Below are 17,831 nucleotides of genomic sequence, written 5' to 3' on the forward strand. Positions count from 1 at the left end.
TGGAACCTCCCAATCACTAAGTTCTGAAAGAGGGTATACGGGTACGTTCTTCGATATGTTTCAATTTTATAAGCATCTATAGCCATATGCCCACAATGATCATTTTTCAAGTGCGTTAAAACCATTATCACATGACCACATGGCAAACCAGTTAGTTGCCAATATCTGCAAGAACAAGTCTTTTCCCTCAAATTCACTATGTCGCTGTTTTTGAAGTCATGCACTTGATATGTTGTATTGTCAATACCGGATACCGACCATCCTTGAATCCCCTCTTTATTTTTTTAACCATATCTTCAGTCCACTTCGTTAGTATTGTTGTACTTTTTTCTGTTAAAACAAACATATATTATTATATATGACATTTATCACATAATTTAAAATTAAATATAATCATACCTGCAACCATCCGCCGTTTGTAAAACCATTAATAAAACATTTCATTATTTTTAACCTTTTTTTGTCAATTTTTTTACATAATAATCACATAAGGTATAAGTGTATTTTAAAAAAATATATTAATAAACGAAAGTGAACGCAAAAAAAACGAAAAAAAATTAAAAAACCAACATTCCGCAGAGCTGTAGCTGGATCCGCATGGGCTTTAATGGATCCGCAGAGGGTAGATTCGCAAAGAGTTCTGTGGACCGATATCAAACATAAGTTCATTATTTTTAACCTTTTTTGTCAAATTATTTACATAATCACATAAGGTATTAGTGCATTTAAAAAAAATTAATATTAATAAACGAAAATAAACGCAAAAAAAACGAAAAATCGAAAAAAAAATAAAAAAAATAAAAAAACAGCAATTCCGCAGAGGATCCGCAGAGCATTTAATGGTTCCGCAGAGGGTGCTCTACGGATCCTGTGGTCATTTTCCAAAATTTAATTTTTCTTGATTATTTTCTTCAAAACAATCTTCTTTTTTGGTTATTATCCGAATTTTCTCTTCAATCTTTCATGAATTAGATGATACAAATCTCTTAAATTGGTTTAAAAGGAAAGCAAAATATATTAATTTATTTACCTCCTAATAATAAATTGCGCTGTAACGAATAAGAAAGTAAATATCTGGTCTTAAATAATGAAAATTAATACCTAAATATTTGAACATTAAATTAAATTGTATTTATCATCGTATATAATTAGTAATAACTAATAAGGTATATTCCATTTGAAAACACATAACACCCACGAAGGCACAAAATAAAAGGACTGGTTGTCAATTTGTTAGGCAAACCACCAAACGGAACAAGATAACAACAACAAAACCAGGTACTCAATTTTTGACTTTCCTTTCATAATTTTCATCAACTGGGCTGTAAGCTAGACCGTGGGCCCGCCCCACTCACCCATCCATTCACTGTGGGGCCCACGCTCTACTCGGTGGGGCCTCTCTTTTCCGTCAACTCACTCTTCCCAGTCCCCGCCCATCTCCCAGATTCGAAACCGAAACCTTCCTCTTCATTCTTCATTCTTCATCTCTCTCTCTCTCTCTCTCTCTCTCTCTCTCTCTCTCTCTCTCTCTCTCTCTCTCTCTCTCTCTCTCTCTCTCTCTCTCTGTAAATTGATTCTTCGTCTTTATTGTCTTTCTTCTTGTCTTTTCTTTCTCATAAATCATTTGGAATTTTTTATAATACATAGAAGATACGATTATTCCAATTTTGTTGAGAGTGATTTTGTTTTCGTATCAGAAAAAACGCGCCGAATTCGATTTTTTTTTTCTGGCGCTGAAACGACAATGAGATTTATATAAGATACAGTTAGGATTTCGTTTTTCTTGTTTTCACTTTAAATCTTTCATTAGTATCGAAAACAGTTGATCGAGAAGCTTACTGAAATGGAGCTGGTTGTTACGATTGTGTTAGTCGTCATCGCCATGCTAACATGCGCCGGAACGTCTGTTTCTTCCGATGATCGCCTTCTGGTGAACATGACCGTGGTTCGCAGCACTACGGTGCTTGGAGCTTGTATGTATATATGTTATTTTACTTATATATATATATATATATATATATATATATATATATATATATATATATATATATATATATATATATATATATATATATATATATATATCAATACCAAAATTATAATGAAATCTCTGTTTACATGTGATCATTTTTTTATTATTATATTTGAATTTGAACTTTTAAAGGTGTTTTACGTATTTTTGGAATGATGAATCTGTGCCTGTGTGTGTAGATTGCTTGGACGGTAGTTTACCAGCTTATCATATACATAGAGGATTCGGCGCCGGAGCTCGCAACTGGCTTTTGCAATTTGAGGTACTTCCACTTTTTGTTCTTTTGCTCTTTTGCATTTTTCCAGATCTTTTGCCAAATGCCACCTCATATTTCTCGATTTTTTTAATACTTTTTGTCGTGATAACTCGAATATGAGTAGGTTTCAGTTTGAGTGTTGTTTTTTTTTTTTGTTTTTTGTTTTGTGTGTCGATGCGATCTATGTTTTTCTTGTTTGAAGTTGTTTAGCGTTACTCTACTTTTTCCAGAATTAACTTTACAGTAATTGACTATAACTTGATGATCACTAAATGGTCAAAAGTAGAAGTAAGAAAGTTAAAACAATCATGTGTATCATTTATGATGTTTTGAAGAGTATATGCAAATTCAATATAAAAATGGTTTTATGTATTTTATAGAAAAATATATAGCTGCAAGCGGAGCTATGTTGGCTGGTTTGTAATTGTGATTAAGAGTTTAAGACACAGAAAAGGTTTAGCGTATTGCTTTCTGCGTGTGTATGTCTGTTATGCACATGTGTATGTGCGTGTTTGTGAGGAGAGAGAAAGACGTAACACAGATGTGTGTGTATGTGTCATAAATATTTGATAATTGTAATTATGGTAAGATAATAAAGGGACAATTTTGTCGTTATAAAAAATAATTACAGAATTACTAAATCTTCCACTTTTTATAATTTTCTTTCCTAAATAAATTGGAAAAAAATATTGAGAGAAAAAACAAACAAATCTTTTGTCCCTTTAATTTCCCCCCTTCCCTTTTTCTCCTTGCACTTAAAATCAAGAAGTCAAAAACTCATAAGTATGATCAGAAAAATATATTAAATTAAGTTAGAAATATATTAAATTAAATTACATATGTAGTTGTGTGTATTCAAATGTTTTATGTTTTATACGGAATAAATGTTTGACAAGATAAAGAAATTTATTGCTTAAATTTTTTATTGTAATAGTTTAAATAAAATAAATTAAACACATCAATTCACATATCATTAGTCACATGCTTTCAACCTACCCATCTTGTAGATGCTTCCTCATACAACCACAACGACATGATGTACCTAATCATGACAAGATCAATTATATAGTTAATATATTATTTAGTAGGCTGTAGCTGTAGCTCATTGTTGATGAATTTGCTCTACAAAATAAAACAACATGATGTACCTGAGAAATAATAAATCAACTGGTAACAATATGGTATTGATGGGCAATTATCAAATCAATGTTTTAACACTAATTTTTAAAATTCAAACTTGTCTTTTTCATATCATATTATACAATGTACAAAGGTTTGTTACTGATATGTAAAAATAAACCAAGTTACTTGTTTGTTGCTAGAAAATTATAAAACAAACAAGTCATGTGTTTGTTGCTTAAAATTTGTAAATTGCATTTGATATACATGTTTCTTTCCAGTAAAATAAGAACTTCTGCTCCTACCTTCATTTAGAGTTACAGTCTTTGGTTTTTTGAACGTATCATAATAATTTGGGTTAATATTGTAAAACATTTTATATTTTTCGATTTATCCTTGTTAAACCTAATAATTTTCCTTTTTAAATAAAAAACACTAGTTTTTTTTTCTTTTTTTTTATTGGTAATCTTTGGGTATTTGAATTTTTTTAGCAAAAAAGACAAAAAATTATTTCTTCTAAAAAAATATCAATATTTGACAAACTTTTTGGTCGTGACTCATGTCATTTTTTTAAATAGAAAAAGTTATGTTAAAAATATTGAAAATTAGTGTTTTATTTATTTACTTTTTTTTTGAAATTATGACTTGTAAGACATTGAATTTAAATCACATTGCTAATTTATAATCGGCATACTTTTATAAATGGTCTTTGTATTTTATAAAAATTCATAGATTTAGTCTTTAATATTTATGTTTATGAAGATGGTCTTTATGGTTTTAGGTTCTTGGATAGTTGGTCCATACACCTTCTTTTTATTTCACGTTTGGTTTAAAATTACTATTATATCCTTACTAAATACAGATTATCATTTTTTATAATTTGTATACCTTTAAAATAATTCTATATCTAATTTTAATTAATCTCACAACACCCTATAACCAATCCTTACACAATCTCCTTAAACGAATCTGTGGAAAAGTTACCTCCAAAATTAGCAAGTGGCAAATAGTTCAGGGGTTATTTCCGTAACTTATTATTTACTATTCATAGTTTGACTATGAATAGTAATATAAGTGTGAATTTGGAAATGAGAATGGACGGTGGTTAATATTATAGTAATATATATGTGAATTTGAATGAAGAATGGACGGTGGTCAAATATTAGGCGCCTACAATTTTGGACGGCACATTTTTCTTCTCTTCACGTGTGATATTCTTGGCTATAAATAGCCTAAGCCATTTTCATCATAAACACACGAACCAAAATCAAAGTATATATAGAAAAGCATTAAATATATATACTTATACACCACCGTGTATTTTAGCTCTCCCACTCTATTTGTAATCTCTTTCATAATCTCTGTAAACACTGCAAATTATAGTGAATTGTTTCTCGGCTTCCTCCGCCCGTGGTTTTTTCCCGATTTGGGTTTCCACGTAAATTACTGTGTCTCTATTCTATTTATTTTATTCGTATTACGTTGTGATTATTACGCTTTGATAATTTTTGATCCCATTCCGCATTGAGCTAATATTATTTAAGTCAATTTGGATCCGTCGTATTTTACAACAATTGGTATCAGAGCATCCAGATTGTGATATTAGCTCGTTGGGATCATTTTATCAAGTAATTAATCATGTCTTCGGTAAAATACGATATTCCACTACTGGATCGTAACACCCGATTTCCGTTGTGGCAAATAAAGATGAGAGACATTCTCATTCAGATGGATTTACACAAGGCGCTCTTGGGTTTCAATATGATGCCCGATACATGGACCGAAGAAGAAAAGGAGATGAAAGATCTGAAGGCTTTATCCCAGATTCGTTTGCACTTGTCAAACGATGTTTTGCAAGATGTTCTAAAAGAAACGTCAGCGGCTTCTTTATGGCTAAAGTTGGAACAACTGTTGATGACCAAGAGCTTACCAAACAAGTTGCATTTGAAGCAACGGTTGTTCAATCTCAAGATGATTGAAGGAGGCTCTTTAGCTGAACATATATCCACATTTAAAGAGTTAGTAAATAACTTAGAGAATATGGATGTTCAGTATGAAGATGAAGACTTGGCTCTATTCTTACTATCGTCGTTGCCAGAATCCTATAGCCATTTTCATGATACTATTATCTATAGCCGTGACACTCTAGTTTTAGATGAAGTCTATACAGCTTTGGATTCCAAAGAGAAGATGAAGCATATTACTGGTGGTGGTTCAAGTGATGCTAAAGCCGAAGGTTTGAATGCCAGAGGAAGAACAACAGAGAGAAGTAGAACTTCTCAATCTTCCAACAGAACCAGATCTAAGTCAAAAGGCAAACGAAAGTTTTGCAACTATTGTCACAAGAAGGGACATGTGCTTGAAGAATGCTTCAAGTTGAAGAACAAAGAAAAAGAGAAGACGGCAGCAAATGGTAAACAAGCTAGCACTTCGGGTGAAGCCGATCTAGCTGAGGTCGAAGGTATTGGAGAACTTTTGACAGTTTATTCAGATAAACTGGATTCCACTGGTGATTGGATACTCGACTCTGGTTGTACTTTTCATATGTGTCACAACAAAAGTTGGTTTTACACATTTGAAAAGGTTAACCAGGGCTATGTGTTGATGGGTAACAATACTACATGTCCAGTTCTTGGACATGGTTCAGTCAGGATCCGTATGTTTGACGGAGTTATTCGAACCATGGGGGATGTTAGATATGTTCCTGACCTCAGAAGAAACTTGTTATCTCTCAGTTCCTTTGACAAAAAGGGATACGAGTTTGCTGGTAAAAGTGGAGTTCTCAGGGTATTCAAAGACGGTTCCGACAAACTGAGAGCCGAACGAAAAACCTCAGATCTTTACTTTCTTGACGGGCAAACAATTTCGAGTGATGCTGCTGTTGTGTCAAAGTCTTTTTCTGATCCAGATCAGTCCCGTCTTTGGCACCTTCGACTCGGCCATATGAGTTTTCAAGGCATGTCAGAATTGAGTCGAAGAGGTTTACTTGGTCAACAAAAGATTGTTGATTTGGATTTCTGTGAAAACTGTGTATATGGCAAGGCAAAACGAGTGAGGTTTGCAAGTGGTATCCATACAACGAAAGGACCACTTGATTATGTTCACTCGGATTTGTGGGGACCGGCTCGAGTTCCTTCAAAAGGTGGAGCTATTTATATGCTCACTATTATTGATGATTTCTCCAGGAAGGTGTGGTCTTTCTTCTTAAAAAATAAAGGAGACGTTTTCTCTACCTTCAGAAATTGGAAAGTTCAGGTTGAAAAGCAATCAGGTCTGGTGGTAAAGTATCTTCGTACGGATAATGGACTTGAGTTTTGCTCAGAAGAGTTTAATGTCTATTGTCAAAAGGAAGGCATTACTCGACATCGCACAGTAGTCCATTCACCTCAACAAAATGGTGTAGCTGAAAGGATGAATCGCACCATTATGGAGAAGGTCCGGTGTATGCTTTCTAATTCCAAATTGCCAAAGTCTTTTTGGGCGGAGGCTGCTTCGACTGCTTGCTATGTTATCAACCGATCACCGTCACGAGCAATCGAGAAGAAAACTCCGTTTGAGTTATGGTCCGGTAAACCTACCAATTATTCAGATTTAAAACCATTCGGATGTCCAGCGTATGCACGAGTTGACAATGGGAAGCTAGAACCAAGAGCAATCAAATGCGTTTTTCTTGGGTACAATCAAGGTGTAAAGGGTTACAAGTTATGGAGCTTTGATTTGAAGAAAATTATCATCTCAAGAGATGTTACTTTTGATGAGTCTGCTATAATTCAACCAGTTGCTGACTCTTCTAAAAGAACAGATGCATCAGATGTATCATCCGAAGCAAATAAAGAGAATGCTCAAATGGAGGTGGAGCTTCCTACTTCACCTACCACTAATCAGAGTACAAATCAGCATCAAGATTTTTCTTCGTCGGATGAGCATGTTGTTGGTGAAGATTCAACACCTTCACAACCACAAGCTACTACTCCAAGCATTGCAAGAGATAGACCGAGAAGACAGATTATTCCTCCGAAGAGGTATGCTGAATCTGATTTGGTTGCCTATGCTTTTATTGTTGCTGATAATATTGAGTCTGCAACGGAGCCTGCAAATTATGACGAGGCTATCAAATCTGAAGACTCAAATGATTGGATGCTCGCTATGCAAAATGAGATGGAATCCTTGCAGCGAAACAGTACTTGGAATTTAGTTCCTATTCCGAAAGGGAAGAGACCAGTTAAATGCAAGTGGGTCTACAAGCTCAAGGAACCTGTCAACCCAAATGATAAACCAAGATACAAAGCTCGGTTAGTAGCTAAAGGCTACAGTCAGATTCCTGGTATTGATTATACTGACATTTATTCCCCAGTTGTCAAACATACTTCCATTCGTGTGTTGTTGGGGTTGGTTGCTTCTAACGATTTTGAGTTAGAACAACTTGATGTCACTACAACTTTCCTAAATGGTGAGCTTGAGGAAGAGATTTTTATGCAACAACCTGAAGGTTTTGTAGTTCCTGGAAAGGAGAACTACATATGCAAGTTGAACAAATCTCTTTATGGCCTCAAGCAGTCTCCTAGACAATGGTACAAGAGGTTCGATTCTTTCATGACCAGTCACAAATTCAGCAGGTGCACCTATGATAGCTGTGTTTATTTTAAGAAAGGTGACAATGGTTCAAAGATCTACTTACTCTTGTACGTGGATGACATGTTGATTGCAGCAAAAGATATGAAGGAGATTCAGAAGTTAAAAGACCAGTTGAAAGCTGAATTTGAAATGAAGGACTTAGGAGCTGCCAAAAAGATTTTAGGTATGGAAATTATTCGTGACAGGAAGTCTAGGATCTTGCATCTTTCTCAGAAAAGTTATATTGAGAAAGTCCTAAGACGCTTCAGTATGCACGAAGCAAAGTCTGTCAACACACCTTTTGCAGCTCATTTCAAGCTATCATCCGCTTTGAGTCCTACTAATGAGACTGATATGGCTTACATGGCACGTGTTCCATACTCTAGTGCTGTTGGATCTTTGATGTATGCTATGATCTGCACGCGCCCTGATTTGGCTTATGCTGTTAGCATGGTTAGTAGATACATGGCGAACCCGGGGAAAGAACACTGGAAAGCAGTACAATGGATTTTTCGTTATTTACGCGGTACGTCTTCTATGTGTTTACGTTTTGATAAATCTAACACTGGGGTGTTCGGATATGTTGATTTAGATTATGGCAAAGATTTGGATAAACGAAGATCAATTACAGGGTATGTGTTTACTCTAAATGGTTGTGCTGTTAGTTGGAAAGCCCAGTTACAGTCTACAGTTGCCCTGTCTTCTACCGAGGCAGAGTACATGGCGATTACAGAAGCAGTTAAGGAAGATATCTGGTTGAAAGGGTTATTTGGAGAACTCGATGATAGAATAAAGGTGACCACAGTTTTCTGTGACAACCAGAGTGCTATCTTCTTGAGTAAAGATCAAATGTTTCATGACCGAACAAAGCATATTGATATTCATTATCATTTTGTGCGGGATATCATTGAAAAAGGCGATTGTGTTGTGGACAAGATTCATACAGATTATAATCCCGCTGATATGTTCACTAAAAGTCTTCCTATAGCCAAGTTCAAATTATGTTTGGACATGGTGGGTGTTTCTGATCGCAGTTGAGCCTGAAGGCTCGTAGGTGGAGGAAGTATTATTTATTTTTTCGGAAACAATTTTTTCTCTATATAAAATTGCAGGTTCTTATGGAAGTTGTAGAGTTTGAAGAGCTATAGGTTTTGACTAATCGTAAAGCATGACTTGCTTAATTTTGATGTCAAGGTGGAGATTGTGGAAAAGTTACCTCCAAAATTAGCAAGTGGCAAATAGTTCAGGGGTTATTTCCGTAACTTATCATTTACTATTCATAGTTTGACTATGAATAGTAATATAAGTGTGAATTTGGAAATGAGAATGGACGGTGGTTAATATTATAGTAATATATATGTGAATTTGAATGAAGAATGGACGGTGGTAAAATATTAGGCGCCTACAATTTTGGACGGCACATTTTTCTTCTCTTCACGTGTGATATTCTTGGCTATAAATAGCCTAAGCCATTTTCATCATAAACACACGAACCAAAATCAAAGTATATATAGAAAAGCATTAAATATATATACTTATACACCACCGTGTATTTTAGCTCTCCCACTCTATTTGTAATCTCTTTCATAATCCCTGTAAACACTGCAAATTATAGTGAATTGTTTCTCGGCTTCCTCCGCCCGTGGTTTTTTCCCGATTTGGGTTTCCACGTAAATTACTGTGTCTCTATTCTATTTATTTTATTTGTATTACGTTGTGATTATTACGCTTTGATAACTTTTGATCCCATTCCGCATTGAGCTAATATTATTTAAGTCAATTTGGATCCGTCGTATTTTACAACAGAATCTCCTTTATTGATCCATATTCAACGACATCAAAACATAACACCATCGCCACCACGCTTGATGTTGAACCCTTCCTCCACCTCCTTCAGTTATCATATTTCGTTCTTGATGTAGTAGTGGAAGCTCAATGTGCCGACTCCCTCAGCTATGTCGATCACTCCCCTTTGTTAGTGGGAGCTTGATATGGCAGTAGAAGCTTGATCTTCCCCACGTCGACTACCTACTTCGAAAAAACTTCTTATCAACTTTTTAGAGAATTTTGAGGGGATTGTGTGGCGTGTATGGGATTTTGATGGTGGTTGTGGTGATGGGAAAGAGAATAGGAGGAGATAAGATAAAAGGAGAAGAAGGGAGATGGGTAGGGTGAGGTGGGATGGGTATGGTGGGCCTATTGTAGTTTAATATCAACATAGATTGTAATTAAATAAATAAAGTAAAAGATAATTAAAAGGGTATAAAAGTCATTTTATATGGATAAATGACCAACTATGCAAAAAATTGAAACCATACAAATTATTCCCGTCAAGAAAAAAAGTCAGGGACCATCCTAACAAATTCGGAAACGAGTGGGACTGTTTATGTAATCTTGTCTTTATGGAGTAATAATTTATAGATGATTAGTATTTTAGTTTGAGATTTTGTAAAGAACAAAAATACAATGACCCCATATATAACCAAGTTAGGGAAAGATGTACGTTTCTCTCTTTCTTGAAATGACTTATGCAGATTGATGGGTTTTTAAGCAAAAACATAATAACCAAGCACTAACTTTAAATCCATAAATGTATGGATTACTTTTCCGAAATTTATGATTCGTATTGAATTCATCATTATTGTAAGGGAAACTACTTTATTAAGTAGTTATTACATTTTTGTTCCATTGATACAAATATAACGTTGCATATCGAACAAGAGTTTCGTTTGTGGGGTCCATTATATGTTTATAATAATGATAATTAGTGGTTTGAAATGGTAATGATAGGGTGGTGGGTGGTGTAATGATATCGAAACATGTGCAGAGAGAGCTAAAACCCGTCGTGGATCAACAAGACTAATGAACAAATTAGAGACATTCTCTGGCATTCTCAGTGATAACCCCGTTCACAATCCTGGTAATGTTGTTTTCCTAATTTTCTTGTTACTTTTAACTTGTTTTTATCATCCAATGCTTTTGTATTAATGGATATGATTAAGATGTTTGTAAACTTCAACTCTAGACTTTCGTTTCCTTGATAACAAAAACAAAATAAATGATGGTCCCAATAAACTCTAGACGTTACTAGGATTATGGAAAACAAAAAAACCGACTTTATTAAGTGAGGGACCATTACAATATGGTACATGGATGGAAGTTTAAAGTTTTGTCTTTCTAGAATAGATTAAATTCAATCATACGGAATGATAAATTGTCATGCAATAAAGGTAAAATACTGAAAACGAGGACCTATTATTCATCTATATATGAAAAAACTCTTATATTATTTTATTAAAAACATTAGACACGTCTTATATTTATCTACCAAATTTATCCAAATTTTTAGTAAAAACCTATTAATCATTCTTATTTAAGTGATGTAGCATTTAAATGTGATGTGGTTGATGTCATGGGTCGTCTTTGTCATCCATTTGACATTTTATAACTTATCATGAGGTAAAACTTGATCGCCAACCATATCACACCAGCCACATAACATCTCTATCGAGTTTTACCTTTTGATAAAATACAATAACATTGAACATCTATGTCATCCCTCATTGGCCACAATTGTAAGTTCATTTAAAATGATATTGATTAATAGGGTTTTACTTGAAATTTGGATAAATTGATTGGTAAAAAGATAATGTTTTCTTATTCTAAATAAAAATAATAATATACGAGTTTTTGCGAATATAGTTGCATAATAGGTTGTATTTTTATGTATTTTACTCTACAATCAATTTGAAGTTTAATGCACATTGAACTATTGAATGAGAAAATAATTAACAAAAAGAATGATATATTTCATTCCTACTTGCTTTATAATAACAAAATTCTAACACATTTTTAGTATATTAAAAAATAAGTACTTAATAAAGTAATATTTTGTCCATCCATGCCAAAAGGTAAGATATAGAAAAAAAAAAAAAAAGATATGATATGCTTTTATATACATTATATTTAGATATAAATAGCAGATATATGTTTTTTTGGATTATGTATTATGTCCAATGACACAAAGGATGGTGGGACCTGGCCTATAAAGCTCATGCCAGTTTCATGCCTAAATTGAATACCGTATCATGATTTTGTATAATTGTTTTTAAATTGCTTGACCGATTTACCATTTTTGTTTCAAAAATAAGTATAAAAAGGTAATGCCTCTCACTGTTGTTTATTCACTCTTTCCTACATTGTAATTAACTAGAATTCAAAGAAAGAATAACTAGCAACGAAATACAAAGTATATAGTTTTGTATCATATAATAATTTATCCAATATTGATATAGTTTTCTAAGAATTCTTGAAATCCAAAAGTAAATTAATTCAACCATAAATAAAGCAGCATACCATGTGCTCCCGCGCAAATTCTATTTGTCCTATTCACGTGTTTAATTATTGTAGACAGCTACTGGATTTCTTTTCCTTTCCTCTTCCAGCTTTCACCTTGCCTCCACTAAGCCTTTTGTCCCACCTTTATCTGGTTGGACACTCTGAAAACTCAATACTACCCTTACCTTCTTAAACTTCCACTATTGTAGGGTTACAAATGGAAGGGTACCAACGTCATTTACCTATATTACTCTGTTTCTTCCTGTCATATTTCATTACAGAATCTAATGGACAATGGTCAACTGCAATGTTATCAGTGTTCTTTTTACTGCAATGTTATACTTCTCACTGTTCTTTTTCACAGCTTTGTAGTTTTAACACCTAATACATAGTAATTGATAATACATGATTGTTTTTTTGACTTAATCTGGAGTGACTCAATGGGTTAAGTCAAAAAACTTGCTTAATGTACTAAGCCACCAATCTTTGACCTAGTTGTCCTTATTTTTTCCATTCAACTTCTCTCAAGTTAAAATTGATGAAAATTTTGAAAATTGTTCATTGGAATGCAAGAGTAAATTATTCTGTGAGTAGAAAAAAAACCTTATGCATACACTTTTATCATTACCCATTCAATCACTTTATCCATACATTAGTTAATGAATAAGAAAAACGAGGTCCCTAACATGATTGTCACTGGTTTTTTTAAGACCGTTTTTGTTACACTGGACAACTAAAATTACTATAATTTTTGTCCCATAAACATGAGGCTTAATGTGAATGCACTTGAAACACATTACATGTTTCATTCTTGAGTACAGCGAAATGATAGGCAAAAATAACCAAAATGGGGCGTGACCTACCACAAGAAGGACCACAGACAAACTATCTTCTTTTTACTATATTCTATAATAAATGTATACTTATTAAACAATAAATCTAGGGCCAAAATTCAAACAGCCAACTTCTGCCTCCTACAAAATCTTCCTTTTATAGTGCTACCCACACACTTGCTACAAACTGTAGATTCAGTTACATCGACACATAGTAGTAGTTCATCAACTTTTTAATATTAATCTTCCACTCCATAACCAAAAGTGGCATTTTTTTATTTTTAGATATAATCCGTGAAACTTTTTCGCTTACCAAGATATCTATTAATTTTTTCATTCTTATCCATATCCCAAACTAAAGTAATTCACACATGAAAATAAACCATAAATCATCTTTAATTATATTCCTTATCTACATTTATGAAGACACCAATAAGCATATGCTTACATGAGACAAATTCATTTATGATAAGCAGATTTTTACAACTGGAATCGTGTGAAGCTTCGATACTGCGATGGAGGATCTTTTGCTGGGGATAATAAGTTTGACAATGGGGTACAATAATAAATATGACTTAAATAGTTTCATTGTTTACCACTTATTTCTTATCATTAACAAATACATACTGTAATCTTTCTGCTAATAATACCAACATTCTAACATTTTCTTCAAAAACAGACATTAGTTCTGTTTTTCCGAGGGCAGCGGATTTGGAAAGCAATTATTGAAGATCTTCTGCCAAAAGGCATGAGGTTTGCTAACAAGGTATATACAAATACAATACACCTCAATTCAAAATCTACTCAATAATTAATGAAGTTCATCATCTTAATATTTATAGTAGTATTACTTTTTGTATATATGTTGACTTAAATTTTCCAGGCTTTGCTTTCTGGGTGTTCAGCTGGGGGTTTAGCATCCTACTTGCATTGCAATAACTTCACCACTTATCTACCAAATACCACCACTGTCAAATGTCTGGGTGATGCTGGATTTTTCATGGACTCGTATGTTCTTATATATATAACACTACTTTTTACTTATTAAATATTAATTAATACTTCCGGATTCCAAGTTTTGCTTTAATTAATTGATATATATATATATATATATATATATATATATATATATATATATATATTCTTTTTGATTTTCGCCTTTTCGGGTTGCAGACCAGATATCACCATGAACCACACCCAGAGAACTTTCTTTCAGCATCTTGTCACTCTACAGGTACCCCAACAAACTAATTTAAAATATAGTAAATAAATTCATTTCTTTGATATTTTTGTACAGAACAGAAACAATAAAAGGTATTTTTTCTGACAGGGAATAGAACAGAACCTGGATGAGAATTGCACGACTTCTATCACTGATCCCAAACAAGTAATTGTTCATTAATAGCTTACACTCTCTTCTTTTCTTTCGATTTTCTTCATAAACTGAAAATTATTTTGACATTTGTTAATTGGCAGTGCATCTTCCCTCAGTATCTGTTGAAGTACATAACGCCTCCAGTTTTCATCTTAAACTCCGCCTACGATGTATACCAAGTAAGATAGATATATCATTACACTTATTATCATCGAAAATAACCCTAGCCTTACTGACACCATATTTCACTTGTGCTAAATTGATATAAGCAAGAAAGAATTCTAATTAACATGTGTTTTGTGACAGTTTCACCACATATTAGTTCCACCATCTGCTGATCCACGTGGACATTGGAATCATTGCAAACTGAATCCAAAAGAATGCCTTCCTAACCAAATAAGCGTTCTGCAAGGTTCTTGATTTGTTTCTACAAAGACTAGTTTTAAAAAGTTAATACAAATTACTTAGAATGTTTTCATTTTGTTTAGCTTTCAGGGTTGAGATGCTTACAGCTCTGAGGTCATTCGTGTTCTATTCAAGAAGAGGAGGAGGAACGTTTATAAATTCATGTTTCGCTCACTGCCAAAGTGAATCACAAGACACATGGTTTGCACCCGACTCCCCACAATTGCATAATCAGGTTTCTTATTTGTTGTTTGTTATTGTTGTATAAATCTGCTTTTAATGAATTATTAATCCATTTTCAAACATTATCCAGACAATTGCGGAATCAGTTGGTGATTGGTACTTCGGAAGAAATGTTTCTATAAAAGTTGATTGCCCATATCCCTGCGATACCACCTGTCACAATCTCATTGGTGCTAACGAACACCAATACGATCATGTTTAGTAGTATACTCGAACCTCCCATCAAATCAGTGGATTGATTATACATACAATACCTTCAAAAAGGAATAACTTGGCAATGGAATGGAAGACACCAGATACAGATGACAACAACAGTAATTACCAATTAGAATACACAAATTAGCCCATATTATATTATCATTCATTCTTCAAACCTCAAAATATGCTGTAATTACTAATTACAATACACAAGTTAGCCCCTGTTAAGTGAGTGGGCTTGTTCTTTGATCTTGTTTTTTTATCTTTTAGCTAAGTAATATCTCTCTAACTCTCTTTCACATTTATCTTAAATAGTTAAATGTTTTCCGTGCTAAAATATGAATCTGCAATTGATTTCAATTTACATTTTTATGACCTAATACTCGATAAATATTAAAATCGACGTAGAATCTAGAAAACAAAAAAGTAAAATAAATAGAGTCAAGAAGTAGTTGGTTGTTGAAATTTGAATAGACACAACTCCGAAGGCCGTGATGCGGTGGGAGGTTCCGAGGTCTCCATCTGAAATTAGAAGTTTCCTCGGTGTAGCAGGTTATTATCGGAGGTTTATCCAAGATTTCTCCAAGATAGTTGTTCCTTTGACTCGGTTGACAAAGAAGACGGTTACATTTCGCTGGGGTCTAAGCAGCAGGCAGCTCTTGAGACCTTGAGACAACGGTTATGCGAGACACAAATTTTGACGCTGCCGGAGGGTGTTGAGGACTTTGTTATCTTTTTATTTTAATAAATAATAAAAAGACTTCTCAGCACATACAGATTTCTGCCGATCCTTCAACCAGTACTGCTTCTCATGATTCTCAGTTGAGGGTGGATTCTTTTCATCAAGTAATAGTAGATGCAATTGACTCATCTGATGTGTCATAGATAGATAATCGACCCCTTTCTACTCACCACCTCAAGCCAAATGGTCTTTTTCCTTCGCCTGACTTCCCGAGTAGATACTTTAAACCAAAGAAGTAGGGATGTTAATCTCATTCCTTTTGCTTGAATGTGAAAGTTGTACGATCTGGTTCTATCTCTACGAATTTACTATCGGTGGTGGTTGAGAACTAAGAACCTCTCCTATTGTGATGCGTCGATCATGAGTTTGGGAGCAGTATTGATGCAGAGGAGTCGCGTGATCGTTTACGCTTCGAGGCAGCTGAAGCCTCATGAGACGAATTATCCGACTCATGATTTGGAATCGGGGGCCGCGGTTTTCGCCCTCAAGATTTGGCGACATTACCTTTATGGGGTCTGATGTACTATTTACATGAATCACAAGAGCCTACGGTACGTGATGGATCAACCAAATCTGAATATGAGGCAGCGTCGATGGTTCGATGTGGTGAACGATTATGATTGCGAGATCCTTTATCACACGGGGAAGGTCAACGTGGTGGTCGATGCTCTCAGCCGCAAGGCGGTCGTGACTCCGATCAGGGATATATGTTTGAGGATGACCGTGATTAATCCACTTTTGGAGCGGATTCGTGAGGCTCAGGTCGAGGCTATGAAGGAAGAGCGGCAGAAGAGTGAGCGTATTGTGGGTCAGGTGGCTTCCTTCGATTATGTAACAACCATAAAAATCATGTCAAATTTGAAATTTTAAAAACATTTAAAATCATTAAATTATTACATTTCGTTTTCAAAATAGTATCATATCAGAGTTCCCAGAAATCATAATCATAAATCGAAGAAGTGTACGGTCACGCCTTCGCCTTCCCGCGATCATCCGAAGTACCTGAAACAATAACCGATAAATGTAAGCTCGAAAGCTTAGTGAGTTACCCCCAAAATACCAACGCCATAAACATATCAATAACATATAAACGAACAACATGCATAATGAGCCTTCAGCCTGACTGGACCGCCTCGCAGGCCTTCAGCCTATCTGGACCGCTCTCCGAGCATTTGACACGTCTGGACCGCCTCGCAGGGTCTACAGCCTATCCGGACCGCTCGTCGGGCCTTCAGTCTGACTAACAAGCCCTCATGGGCCTGTAGTCTATCCGGACCGCCCTGGGTATGTTGGCCTTCAGCACAAAGCAGGACCGCCTCAACCCAATCCCCAATCGAACAAACATGTGCACATAATATCATACGCTAGCATATATAACAGGCAACCGATCTAACAGATCATCAATCATAGCAACATCCTATAACCAGGACACAGACCTAACCGGTCACTAACATAGCATCATCCTATATACCGGGATACCGACCTAACCAGGTCACTAAGAATATCACCATCCTAACTACCAGGATGTAAATCAATAAACATATCATGCAATAAATCCGGATACTAATCCGATAAGGGCCGTCATTGGTGCCTTAGACCCTGTTAATATAGTGAGGATAACTCACCTCTCAACTGAGGAATCGAAGTGATAAACTCAAACCCTCGAACCACGGCCA

The 17,831-nt window shown here is 34.7% G+C and overlaps 1 protein-coding gene and 1 long non-coding RNA gene across 3 annotated transcripts; one reads left to right on the forward strand and one right to left on the reverse strand.

Annotated features, from left to right (window-relative positions):
* The first annotated feature begins 1,488 nt into the window (after positions 1-1,488).
* On the forward strand, positions 1,489-15,662 carry LOC145161639 (Pectinacetylesterase family protein). Its single transcript, XM_079081206.1, has 12 exons — positions 1,489-1,973; positions 2,212-2,294; positions 10,812-10,941; positions 13,669-13,748; positions 13,872-13,958; positions 14,076-14,200; positions 14,366-14,426; positions 14,523-14,579; positions 14,669-14,746; positions 14,874-14,979; positions 15,056-15,207; positions 15,286-15,662. The coding sequence occupies exons 1-12, from the start codon at positions 1,844-1,846 to the stop codon at positions 15,415-15,417; spliced, it is 1,221 nt and encodes a 406-aa protein (XP_078937332.1). The 5' UTR covers positions 1,489-1,843; the 3' UTR covers positions 15,418-15,662.
* Positions 14,194-15,184, reverse strand: LOC145161640 (uncharacterized). Of its 2 annotated transcripts, none has more exons than XR_013738577.1 (4): positions 15,078-15,184; positions 14,880-15,003; positions 14,538-14,730; positions 14,194-14,420 (listed from the first exon to the last, which is right to left on the reverse strand). It is a non-coding gene; the product is annotated as an uncharacterized LOC145161640 (long non-coding RNA). The 2 variants fall into 2 exon arrangements; XR_013738578.1 differs by having other exon boundaries at positions 14,858-15,003.
* Positions 15,663-17,831: the final 2,169 nt, after the last annotated feature.

The sequence above is a fragment of the Lactuca virosa genome, chromosome 2 (assembly GCF_052849685.1).
Source record: "Lactuca virosa cultivar CGN04683 chromosome 2, Lactuca_virosa_CGN04683_v6, whole genome shotgun sequence".
Taxonomy (NCBI): Eukaryota; Viridiplantae; Streptophyta; class Magnoliopsida; order Asterales; family Asteraceae; genus Lactuca; species Lactuca virosa.

What these genes read in the sequence shown, in the direction of transcription:
- LOC145161639 (XM_079081206.1), top strand. Translation starts at nt 1,844, where the DNA reads ATGGAGCTGGTTGTTACGATTGTGTTAGTCGTCATCGCCATGCTAACA. An exon ending in GCATGAGGTTTGCTAACAAG is followed by an intron (nt 13,959 to 14,075) that starts GTATATACAAAT and finishes TAAATTTTCCAG; the next exon opens with GCTTTGCTTTCTGGGTGTTC. An exon ending in AGCATCTTGTCACTCTACAG is followed by an intron (nt 14,427 to 14,522) that starts GTACCCCAACAA and finishes TTTTTCTGACAG; the next exon opens with GGAATAGAACAGAACCTGGA.